This window comes from Mytilus galloprovincialis, chromosome 7 (assembly GCF_965363235.1).
Source record: "Mytilus galloprovincialis chromosome 7, xbMytGall1.hap1.1, whole genome shotgun sequence".
Taxonomy (NCBI): domain Eukaryota; kingdom Metazoa; phylum Mollusca; class Bivalvia; order Mytilida; family Mytilidae; genus Mytilus; species Mytilus galloprovincialis.
In genome coordinates this window covers 94,737,270-94,751,186 of record NC_134844.1, presented here as the reverse complement: position 1 = coordinate 94,751,186, position 13,917 = coordinate 94,737,270, and the positions used below count along the sequence as shown (strand labels likewise).

General features: G+C 32.8%; 1 protein-coding gene across 1 annotated transcript in view; it reads left to right on the top strand.

The window, feature by feature from the left end:
- Window positions 1-13,917, top strand: part of LOC143084329 (uncharacterized) — a 165,412-nt gene that overhangs the window by 41,176 nt on the left and 110,319 nt on the right. The window contains exon 4 of the mRNA XM_076260740.1: window positions 5,537-5,749. Within this exon, the coding sequence (XP_076116855.1) occupies window positions 5,537-5,749 (213 nt within the window). The remainder of the gene's footprint in view (window positions 1-5,536; window positions 5,750-13,917) is intronic.

Genomic DNA, 13,917 nt, shown 5'->3' with positions numbered 1-13,917 from the left:
CATTTGCGATTGGTTGACGAATCTTCCCAATTCACAAAGTATTTACAATAACGCAGTTCACTCATCTTTGGGAATAACTCCTTATGAATGTTTATTAGGAATCAAACCAAATTCTGTAACACAAAAATGTAATTTCACAAATACAAACATAGAAGACATAAAAATAGAATTTGCAAACGAGTCAAATATGACATTCAAACCGAGTAAAGACTCAGCAGAAAGAATAAGGCAAACTGAAAAAGTAAGAAGTCAGGCATTTAACATTTAAAAAAAAGCCAGCGCAAATATACAGAAACATGGTTTGGCAAAATTTCCACCATCAGAATATAGTATTGGCGATGAAGTATATGTTAAATTTATAGGCAAAGACAAAAGAGTATATAGAGGAGGGGCATCGATTGCAGCGCCACGAGTCTTAGACGGAATAGTCATTGCAACAAAAAAAGATCTCAATAAATATATGGTTAAGTTGGAGAAAACGATTTCCAGTGATTGGTTTAGGGTTATTATGATCACTTCTAAAATAGCAAGTCAAGAAAGACAAAAATAACGGACAGCAAAAGAAAACGCTAAAAAAGAAAACAAACTTTGCAGGGCGAAAACTAACGAGTTTTTGAAATCCTTCAGTAGTTAAATGATATAATTACCGAAAGTAGAGTAATGACAACGTCACACAAGGAAGCCTTGCATGATAAAATGATCTGACTTCAACAAAATGCAGCGAAAGATGATCTTCCTGTCGACAGAGATATACAATCGGATGGTAACTATGTTTCATGCGCTGTACTTGCAACTATCACGAGAAGGGGTCCACATTTCTTATACATTACAAGATTACGTCATATGATAGTTGACTTTTTACGTAATAACCCTGTCCTTGATTTTTCTGAAGGAACTTGATTTTCGTGATTTTATGGTCGATGTAGACCGGCATGGTTATTTGGAAAGGATGGAACGTGATTGATGGAGAATGGGGCGATACTACCGTGCTTGTTGCTGCAGCATGTCTGTTCCGCGTTCCAATTCTAATATTATCAAGTTTACCAAACTCTCAACTAATAAGAATAATACCAGAATAAAAAGAGATGTTGCACTGGAGCAGACTATATGCTTAGGTCATATAGCTGGATATCATTATTTAAGTTTGATACCCGATCAAGCACAATCCATTGGGAACATGTTAATTGAGCAGACCATACTCTTTTGTGCGAAGTATGCGGAACCTTTACTTGTAATACGTGTAATTGCTTGAATAACACAAATGAAATGTTATGCCATCGTTGTGGAATAATCCACACCAAAAATCAATATTTAATCAATTCCTCTGAAGATATTAAGCAAATTAACTTCAATAAAGACCACGATCAAAAGCCTGATTTTGATCTGGACTCAAATACCACCCTTGGCAGTATGCTAGAAGAAAACTTTGAAGCCGATGATGACAATGAAATAAGCGTTGGTAAGCCACATAAAGGACCATATGAATCAACGGATACGCTTCCTAAAAATGATAATCTTTTGTCAAATGACCACAACTTCGATATGATTTACAAGTGGCTCCAGCATAAGTTATTTGAATTTGAAGATCAATCATTCGGCAATGGAATTCTACTGTCAAGAGATGAACGGTCAATGATGTTTTATCACTTTTTGAAATTACATGGATTTGTTTTACCATTTAAACAAGAGATTGACGAAGAATTCATACTAGTAAACCACCCGTTTATGGTCTTATATGCCGACTTTCGGTCATATATGGCAATAATCTCCAGTGGACTATGTTGTATACCTCACCAATGATGTTCGTCGATGGGTTTCGTTGTTCAATCACACATTTATGTCTAATAGCAATTCTATAATGACTTTGAATGAAGACAGTAATTATGATCTTGTTCAATATCCACGCAGGATAAGAAATCCGGACCAAGACGACGACTAAAATTCAGATGAAGCAGAGGAATAGATTTTGTATATTGGAATCATACTGTCCACACGAAAGTAAAGAATATTGGGTATCTATCAATGACACAAAATCAGAATGTGAACAGGAATAGCGCTTTTATTGTTGTTCTTCATCTCAAAGTCACAGTGAGGTTTCAACAAGTAGCAAAAAAAAAAAAAGAAAAGAAAAAAAAGAGCGTATACATATTTTCTCTTTATAAAATATTTCCTGGACAAGGATACCGACATATTAAGTAGAAATGCTAGCTAAATTTTTCAGATCAATTTCGATAAAGGAATAAACAAAACAAAACAGTATAGCATTGTTTAATCTCCCCCGCCCCCTTGTTATTTCTGTTGTATGTTAACCAGTCTTGCAAACCTACTCGGGCATACAGGAACATCCTGTTTGCTCGACTGTCCGTTTGAATCATTCAAAATATATTTTGAGTATGATGGGAGCAGTTTGTATAGAACGTAAGAAACAAAATTGTTTCATTTTGGAAAGAAAGGAGAGGCAACTGAAGGAATTTACTAACCCTTGCAACACATATTTTCCCTTCATAACATTTTTTTCCGGGATAAGGGTAAGCCATTAAAAGTAAAATTGAGAGCTAAATTTTTCAGACCAACTTACACTGTAAAATGACGCTTAGAATTTAAACGTAAGTGTTACATGTTTAGGTCTAAACATGTTTAGGATTGTGTTTAAATTCTATACAGATGGCTCCCTAAACGTGTTTTTGATCATTACATGTTTATATTTTAAACATGTAATGCCTATCTATTGTGTTTATGTCTTAAACGTGTAATGTCTATTGTTCTTAGGATTTTTACCCATGATTCATCTACCTTGAACAGGTGGCGCTGCTAATAATTAATATTTGAAATCAAACAGAGGAAAAAATGAGGTTCTGTTGGCATATATTGATGCCGATACCAATGTGACAGAGTTATACAATATAAGTCGTCATAATCATATGAGGAGTGAGTCCAAAATCCTCTAGGAAATTTCAATGGGTTTATGTTTTGAAACACTAGAAAATGTTTAAGTGCAAACGGAGACAATTCATCACAAACAGACTCCAAATGATTATCAAAAGGGACACCTGAAATCAAAACAATATCTACCTAAGCGCGAAAATTCCTAAACATTAAAAATCTAAGTCCCTAAATCCCTAGGCACATAAATTTAGTCATTATGGGGCTGATATTGATTGGTCTATTTTTTTTAAGTATCCTATCTGGTCCTGGAGATTAATCAACCTTCAGACCCCTCAGTATCTTAAATACACCTTCCTTTTTTTTCATATGTGGCACTTTACTAGTAGCATCTCTTATCGGTTAAATAGGAACATCACCTTTATTTTATTTTGTAAAAACGCTATTGAAAAATAGTGTTGCTATATTTTCATCCTTTTCTTTGTCATCTTCTGTTTTTCTAGATGTTTCATCACTATGGTCGGTTTAACAGTTCTCTAATTCCTGTTCTTGTTTTTATACCTCTACTTAACATATTAACCCCAAAGTTACGTTATAGTTATACTAATAGTGCTTAGAAACAGGTGACGTAATCGCGTGAAAGAGTTATTTGTATGTCGATAACTTCAAAAATATATATATAGATTCTATCAGTATCGAGTCTGATTCGATATTTCTCCTGTCGAAAAAGTTAAAATTTAAAACGCGAGGCTTGCAGAGCTTTTCGATTATTTCAAATTTATATACCGATATGGAGCTATTTTCTTTCAGAACGATAGGTCATTCTTCTGAAGAATCAACCTGGACGATACCAAGTTACAATGAAATGTACTTCAAGGCATAAACTAATAACCTGTGTAAGTCATTATTTTTCCAGATTAAAATGCAAACGACAGTTTGTTAAAACATTTAGTTCATTTGATGTTGCCAACTGGAGTTTTACTATACAATTTCGATCTCTACTAATCTTTTTACGTTTTTGTCAGAAACAATTCTTTCCTCCGTTTATTATACTGAAATACAACAACAAAAAGTAGAGTTAAATTTTCAAAACAATTAGCCTAAATATTTTTTTAATTCGTCGCTACAATAAAGGGACTATATGCGAGATAAATTCAATAATGCAAAGCTTTTCATAACACTTTAAAAGCAAGCTAACTTGTACCACATGCATGTGTCTAATTATTAAAAAAAACAAAAAATAAAAGTATTCATTCTTGTTGTTTAACACCGTATTGGAAATTGTACTATGACCTATGGATGGTTAATTCACACCGTATTGGAAATCGTACTATGACCTATGGATGTCTTGTTGATTTACACCGTATTGGAAATCGTTCTATGACCTACATGGATGTGCGTTTTTCGTGTTCAATGTACACTACGATTTTGTGCTCTTCGTAAATTTTACAATTATATATACTCTTTTCTTTTACCCTATCAAATTTATATCAAATATTCTCATTTCTAAAGGTGAACAGTCACGTAATTTAATGGGGAGGGGGTAGTATTATATTTTATCCTGATTCTTATTTAAAAACAAGACTAAAGGATGAAAACAATTAACAATTTTCTGAATATTTCATACAAAATTGTAAAAAAAAATCTCCTTTTCTGTGGTAAAAATGTCATGAACCAAGAGAAAAAAATAATAGCACCATGCTTCAATATAATAAATTACTTACCAAGTGACTTGTATTTTTTTATTCACCGTATTATAACAATTAATTTCCTTCTTGCTTCATGCATTTATTGCAACATTTTAAAATGTAACTTGACAGTGATTACTTACGTTTATATCTAGAGTAATGAGTATCATTTCACCTTATTATTCATTCGTTGGGCGTGGTTATACCTGATCATAATAGAAAAAGAATATCCAACTTTAATTTGATCGGTCAAATGGGATACAATTTCAAGCAAATCACTGCAATTCTGACACCCCTTGGTGTGTTATACGACAAGAAAAAAATCGATGGTGGAATCTGTTTCTCTAATACTGTTTAGACGACATGTAGACAAACTTTATCTTTCCTTTCAATGATCTGCAAAGAGATCATATGTGTTCTTGACGTCATCAGATATGGTTGCCTTTTTTTCATGACTTCACAAAAGGAGATTCAGATGGATGCAAGAAAATTTAAGCAGTATCTTTTACCCTTCCGGCGCACCTGTGATCACCCCATGTTTTTGTTGGGTTTCATGTTGCTCAGTCATTAGTTTTCTATGTTGTGTTTTGTGTACTGTTTGTCTGTTTTTCTTTTTACTCTTATAGTCATGGCGTTGTCCGTTTTTTTTCGACTTATGAGTTGAAATCTTTCGCCTCTATTTAACTTCATAATTGAATTTTGACCAATGAAGAACTGAGATCAAACTAACCTCACGTAACAAAAGGGAAGAGGGAAGAGGGAATTTAATATAATATTCGATCCAAATTTAAATGAAAAAAATAATGATGATGCTAATTATTAGTTATTTAAACCTAAAAGAAAAATTTATACGAATGCATGATTTATATGTATTTTTTCATTCGTTTGTTTATGGTTGGTTCTGTTGGCCATTGTCCCATACTGACATAAAGGGCTTCACTAAATTAAGTTATGTTGAATTTCAGATTTTGTTAGCATTGCAAAAGGAAAGCCCACCTCAATGTCTGCTCCACCATATATCCAGGATGCGTATTCTTGGAAAGCTAATGATGGAAATTACTGGTCAAAAAATGCAAAATGTGCATACCCACATATAAATACGTTTCCTAGGTGGTGGAAAGTTAATCTACTAGCTTATTACGAGATTCATCGGGTAATCATGTATAGTAACCATCCAGGTAAGTACAAAAGATTTACTTTATTAGAGACATCTATGATATATAATTTACTTAAGGGAGTAGACCTGGGTTTATCAATGTGAGTAAAGAAGGTTTATTAAAAGAGGGGCGAAAGATACCAAAGGGACATTCAAACTCATAAGTCGAAAATTAACTGACAACGCTATTGCTAAAAAAGAAAAAGACCTATCAACTTTATTAGAGACATCTATATGGGTGGAATCAGAAAAAATGAAGATTTTAACATATTGGGGCATATTGTTTCCCCCATTATATTTAGGAAAGTAAATTAAATGTCAAACCAACAAGTTCAATACCAGCTAACTTGCAGCCAAATTTCATTTAGATATCTTGTACCAGCCAAAAGTTTTATTAAAAAAACATGTCAAATTTGTCAGGAGTGTGACGCTTTTTGTGTGACAGGATTTTTTTTTAATAATTTACATGTTGAGTAAAAATTATTATGATGAATGCATGTATATGAAGATGGTTTATAATCATTCTTCAATACTAGGTTTTGTAGATTATAGATTGGTGTTATCATTGCACAAATATTATGTAAATAAATATACATTGTGAAAAGGTATGTACCAAAAATTAATATTGGCAAAATTTGATAATTTCTAAATTAAAGTGTTATGGTTGTATTTTAAAGGAGTATTTGTGTGTAAAACTGGTAAGTATTTATTGTATACATGTATAAGCTATCCATAAAAGGCTATACAGACATCCTGAGGTGCATAATTCACATATTGGATTAACTTCTATACAAGCACCCAAAAATGTCAGGAGTGTGACAACTGTCTTTAAACATGTACCAAAGAATACATAGGACTTAAATATGTTCTTCTTCTTTATTTTTCAGTAGTGGCTATTCCAAAGAGAAGAAAAAAATTTATTACAACTGTGATATGTTTATATCATAGATGTGGGAGTGCATTATATATGTCAGGAGTGTGACGCTTTTTTTAAGGCATTTTCTGTCAATTCATAATTTCACAAGGACAAGTTCAACAGGTTTCTTTGTGTTAGAAATGTTAAAACAAAGTTATATTCCTATCATTTACCTCTTAAATGTGTTATTTATCATGATTGTTTTGACACAATAAGTTTTAATTAGTCATTTTTCTATTTTTTGTGCACAGTAATGCAAATTTATCAAAGGAAATAAGTGTGTACAACTATAAAATCATATAGGAAAGTGAGGAAATGAATTTTGTACAAAATAGAACAATCATTTTGAATTTAAATGGTATATTTAAAGATGTTTCAAGGATTAACCATTCAGATGTAATTCGTCACACTCCTGACATGAAGTTAACAATTTAAGAAAATATGAAAATTAGCTTTATTTTTAGGACAGATAGTTGAAAGACAGCTAGTAATTTAGAAACTTTTGGTAAATCTTCCATTCCTTAAAACATTCACTAGACTTGCTGACATAAGCCAGGCAAAATTATCTGGAAGAAATGATTCAAAGAAAGAGACTTGGAAAGAGAAAACCCGCAAATATTGGCTGAATATAAAATTAAAAAATTATCAGAGGAAGTTGGACAATCTTAAACAAAATAAAAAACTACAAAACCATGCTAACAAAAAAAGGCTTAAAGAAAGAAGAACTTTGAATTCCAAATTTGATAAACAATATAAAGAAAAACAAAGGCAGTAGCAGAAAAACAGTAGAAAAAAAGGAAGAAAGATAAAAAAAGAAGTTGGGTTGAATAAGGACTTAGAATCGAACAAAAACAGCTCAAAAATTCAAATGAGAACAGATCTGTAACTGTGTCAGATTCCAGATCTACAGTGAGAAAACCTGCACAACACAAGAAAACAACTGCCACAAAACCCAAATGCTTGGACGAGTTCTTTGAAACACATCATAAAAAATGCTACACCCAGAAGGGCCTTCTAGAAGGGATCATTTATAAGCATCTTTGTTTTGTGGCAATTGTTTTCTTGTTTGTTGTGCAGGTTTTCTCACTGTAGATCTGGAATCTGACACAGTCACAGATCTGTTCTCATTTTAATTTTTGAGCTGTTTTTGTTCGATTCTAAGTCCTTATTCAACCCAACTTCTTTTTTATCTTTCTTCCTTTTTTTCTACTGTTTCTCTGCCACTGCCTTTGTTTTTCTTTATATTGTTTATAAAATTTGGAATTTGAAGTTCTTCTTTCTTTAAGCTTTTTTTTGTTAGCTTGGTTTTATAGGTTTTTATTTTAAGATGGTCCAACTTCCGCTGATCAATTTTTAATTTCAGATTCAGCCAGTATTTGCGAGTTCTCTCATTCGAAGTCTCTTTCTTTGAATCATTTCTTCTAGAAAATTTTGCCCTGCTTATTTCAGCAAATCTGGTAGATGTTTTAAGGAATGGAAGGTTTACCAAAAGTTTCTTCATTTTACTAGCTGTCTTTCAATTATCTGTCCTAAAAATAAAGCTAATTTTCATATTTTTCTTAAATTGTTAAATTCATGTCAGGAGTGTGACGAATTACATCTGAATGGTTAATCCTTGAAACATCTTTAAATATACCATTTTAAATCAAAATAATTGTTCTATTTTGTACAAAATTCATTTCCTCACTTTCCTATATGATATTATAGTTGTACACACTTATTTCCTTTGATAAATTTGCATTACTCAGTGCACAAAAAATAGAAAAATGACTAATTAAAACTGATTGTGCCAAAACAATCATGATAAATAACACATTTAAGAGGTAAATGGTATGAATATTACTTGGTTTTAACATTTCTTACACAAAGAAACTTGTGGAACTTGTTCTTGTGAAATTATGAATTGACAGAAAATGCCTTAAAAAAGCGTCACACTCCTGACATATATAATGCACTCCCACATCTATGATATAAACATATCACAGTGGTAATGATTTTTTTTCTTCTCTTTGGAATAGCCACTTCTGAAAAATAAAAAAAATAAAACATTTAAGTCCTTTGTATTCTTTGGTAGATGTTTAAAGACAGTTGTCACACTCCTGACATTTTGGGGTGCCTCTCTTTGTGTTTTTTTTAAATGGTCCTAAAAAGAAAGTCCTGTTCTATGGGTAAAGATATCAGAAATTGAAATCAATGATATAGCAATGTGTTTAATGATTTTTTGTGAAAGTTTAAAGCATTTTTCAATCTTTATAAAATATGTCAGGAGTGTGACAAAATACTGAAGATAGAAGGCTTTTTCTACATACAATTACATTACAACGGTACAATGAAATGACATTTTGTTTTTTGCAAATGATCACAAAATCTCAGGGCTTTCAAAGTTTACTATTGTAACTGAAATATATTAAGATTCTTTTTATTGGCAAAAACTTCAATCACTAGTTACTATTATTTTTTTCAAATTAAGCTATTCAATTTGATTGTTATTATATGATTTAGCAGAAAAGATGGAAATTTTGGTTTTAAAATTTTCCTTTTTATATTGACTTTCATTTGGAAAAGGTCTGAGCAATGTTTTCTTGACTGTTTTATTACCAAACTTGTTTTTAAGTAGTATGGTTTCTGTTAAATATTTTTGAGATGTATGCTATTAAAATTTAAGATTATTCAATGTGTCTGTTTCGTTCGGCCTGAAACTTTGGAATTATAAAATTTAAAGTATTGGTAATAGGGCAAGACAAAAAGAAATACAAAATATTAAGTTTGAAATTGGACCCCCCTTGTCACACTTTTGCTTCATTTTTTCTGATTCCACCCATATGTTATACTTTACTTAAGGGAGTAGACCTGGGTCTATCAATGTAAGTAAAGAAGATTTATTAACATTGTTAAAGACATTATAAGTTATACTTTACCTAAGGGAGTAGACCTGAGCTAAAGGAGACACCTCTTTATTAGAGACATCTATAAGTTATACTTTACTTAAGGGAGTAGATCTGGGTTAAAGGAGACACCTCTTTATTAGAAACATCCATAAGTTATACTTTACTTTAGGAAGTAGACTTAGGTTAATTTAAACGGTTAAAGGAGAACACTCTTTATTAGAGACATCTATAAGTTATACTGAAAGGGTAGACCTGGGTCTATCATTGTAAGTAAAGAAGATGTATTAACTTTATTAGAAACATATATAAGTTGTACTCAGTGGCGGATCCAGAAATTTCCATAAAGGGGGCCCACTGACTGCCTAAGAGGGGGCCTGCTCTAGTCATGCTTCAGTGATTCCCTATATAATCAACAAAATTTATTCTAAAAAAGGTGGGCCCTGGCATCCTGCAATCCCCCACCCCCACCCCCACCCCAACCACCCCCCAAATTCGCCTTTGATACTTAACTTAACGGAGTAAACCTAGATTAAGGGGGACAACTCTAGTAGAGTTCCCCAAGGGTGACTGGGGAATAGAAATATGGTCACTACAGGTCTTCTTCCGACCGGCAGTAAAAACCCTTGCCAAAGTGGGGCGTCCGTTTGGCTGTGCGGGATGTATAAAGTACGCAGCCACGTCCGGTCAGAATTGGGACGCTAAATCCGATGCCTAGTGTGGAGAGAATGTCACGCTCTCTGCACGTAAAGAAACTTTGCATCAACTCTTTGAGGGGTCCGTAGGTGTAACAAGGCAAAATTTATGTCCCTATCCAATATATCCTCATTTTCCAGTGGCAGTCGAAATTTTCCCGACCTTATCCCGGACGACCTCAATTACAACACCTACCTATTGTATATTTTGTTAATGTGTCCTCGTCCTAAACATGCATGAAATATTTGCCACTGGACGTTAATCAACCAGCAATCAACCAATCTTTAGTAGAGATATCCAAAAGTTATAATTTACTTTAAAGGTAGACCTGGGTCTATCAATGTTAGTAAAGGAGATGTATTAACCTTATTAAAGACATTTATAAATTATACTTTACTTAAGGGAGTAGACATGGGTTAAAGGAGGCAACTCTTTATTATACCCCACGCAACAAAGTTGCGGAAGGTATAATGTTTTTGACCCGTCCGTCCGTCCGTCTGTCCGTCTGTCCGTCCTTCTGTCCGTCTGTCAGTCCGTCAGTCCGGTTTCTTGTCATCGCAACTCCTCTCAAACCACACAACAGAATTTCATGAAACCTCTTTAGATAATAAGGACATAATATGTAGATGTGCATATCGACAGGAAATTACGATTCATTATTTCTTGGAGTTACGCCCCTTTGAACTTATTTGCTTCAATATACATTTTTTTGTACTACTGCAACAGTTTGTCATCGCAACTCCTCTGAAACCACACAACAGAATTTCATGAAACTTTGTAGATAATAAGGACATATACTATGTAGATGTGCATATCGACAGGCAATTATGATTCATTTTTTTTTTTCTTAAAGTTATTTTATTTCTCCAGTGACAATGTGTGGACGTGGGGTATGTGAGCGCGCTCACTAAGGTTCTTTAATTAGAGACATCAATAAGCTTTGCTTTACTTACGGGAGTAGATCTTGGTCTATCAATATAAATAAAGATGATATATTAACTTCATTAGAGACATCTATATGTTATACGTAACTTAAGGGAGTAGACCTGGGTTAAAGGAGACAAATCTTTATTAGATACATCTGTAAGTTATACTTTACTTAAAAGGTAGACCTGGGTCTATCAATGTAAGTAGTGAAGTTGTATTAACTTTATTAGAGACATCTATAAGTTATATTTTACTTAATTAACCCTCCCATACCCAACGATGCCTTGAGGCATTGCCCGGCGCGTGCTCAACGATGCCCCAAGGCATCGCCTCCCGCTGGCATGTTTTTTTCGGTATTTTTTGAATTAGTATCTAAACAAAATAACAAGGCGAATGAACGAGAAAATTGACCAAGTCGCTGAGCGTATTATGAAATTTGTTTATATGCTTCGTTTAATGCAATCGTACGGTTTAAAATAAGAAAAATACAGTTGACATATCGTTCAATGTGGTGGAAAATTAATGGCTTTCTCCGTGGAGCAACGTGGGTTCAACAGTGGAGATGCCTGGCCTATATGATTACAGGGAATATATTGTATTATTTGCATTATTTGGGAAGATCTTGTATCCAATGTAGGGTTACAAAGTTATGAACAATTTAGGGGTTGTCGTTCCTGTGGTCCCCCTTTTTTCTCCAAGATGGCCGCCACTAAAATTGTGTTGATTTAAGATTTTATATGCATATTTTGAGGCAAGTAGCAAGCACTGTGCCCTAAAATACTCTAATCTGGCAGAACACACTTCATTCTTTAGGGAAAACCATTAATATTCAGCAAGCTATGTCATTAAAAGATTTTTTATCAGCATCAAACAACCCAGAATCCTCCCTTCTGATATTACCATAAGGTATTGATAGCCACGTTGAAGCATAATTTTCTACTAAATGACCCACACAAGTACAGAATTGTACTTAATTAACTATATTAATTTACCTGTTTTGTTTAAATCTGAAATCTTGGTATGACAAAGTAGAAAAAAAGATTAATTTCATGGTCTCTTAATATGCTATCGCACTAATTTTTGCTAATAAATCTGAATGGTACCAATTAACTAAGTCTGAATTAGCTTTTTTTTTTTTTTACCAAAAAACAACAAAATCTATCATTTCTCTTAAATTGTGCAAGGTATCAAGATGAAATTTGAGATACAACATTGTGAAATGTCACTAGATATGATTTTGATAAATGTATATGTTTGAAAGGAAAAATAGCCGACATTTTGACATTTTTTTTCCTCGTAAAATCACATTTTCCCTCACTACTTATTTCTCAACCGATTTTAAAAATCTTGGTACCAAAATAATTGTCTTAAATCCACCTTTTTATTTTTCTGATTACATCTATTAAAATAGATCATTTTGTTGCGATATGAATATATGTTGTACCAAGTCTAAATAACCTGATCTTTTTAATATGTTAATTCACAAGATAGCACTTCACACAACTTTTAGACACTCTTCTCCAATACTTCAATATCTGACTGGGTCAACAATCCTTTGCTCTTAATATTGAAAATACAGTGTTCAAACTAAATCTTATTATAGAACAGCTAATACCAATTTTCAAGTCTAAGATTTGACATGTCTATTTGATCCAACCAAAGACATCTTGCACTTTTGATGAGCACATTCAATGAGACTTCCAAGATGGACACTTTATTTATATTTACAAATAAATAAAAATAAAACGAATTCCTGAATCTTGCTTCATATTTTTATTAACAAGAAACCGTCACCAAGTTAGACCTTTACAATACATGTACATGCAACTACAAAATACAAAGTTGAGTACCATAGCCGCATAAAACATGCAACAAGTAAATACAAAGTTATGAGTAACATCACCACAAGAAACGTGCAACAAGTAAAAACAAAGTTATGAGAACCATATCACCACATAAAACGTGCAACATTTAAATACAAAGTTATGAGTACCATCACCACAAAACATGCAACATGTAAATACAAATTTATGAGTACCATCACCACAAAACATGTAACATGTAAAAACAAAGTTATGAGTACCATATCACCACATAAAACATGCAACAAACAAATACAAAGTTATGAGTACCATCACCACAAAACATGCAACATGTAAATACAAATTTATGAGTACCATCACCACAAAACATGCAACATGTAAATACAAAGTTATGAGTACCATATCACCACATAAAACATGCAACAAACAAATACAAAGTTATGAGTACCATCACCACAAAACATGCAACATGTAAATACAAATTTATGAGTACCATCACCACAAAACATGCAACATGTAAATACAAAGTTATGAGTACCATATCACCACATAAAACATGCAACAAACAAATACAAAGTTATGAGTACCATCACCACAAAACATGCAACATGTAAATACAAATTTATGAGTACCATCACCACAAAACATGCAACATGTAAATACAAAGTTATGAGTACCATATCACCACATAAAACATTCAACAAACAAATACAAAGTTATGAGTACCATCACCACAAAACATGCAACATGTAAATACAAATTTATGAGTACCATCACCACAAAACATGCAACATGTAAATACAAAGTTATGAGTACCATATCACCACATAAAACGTGCAACAAGCAAATACAAAGTTATGAGTACCATCACCACAACACATGCAACATGTAAATACAAAGTTATGAGTACCATCACCACATAAAACGTGCAACAAGCATTGTT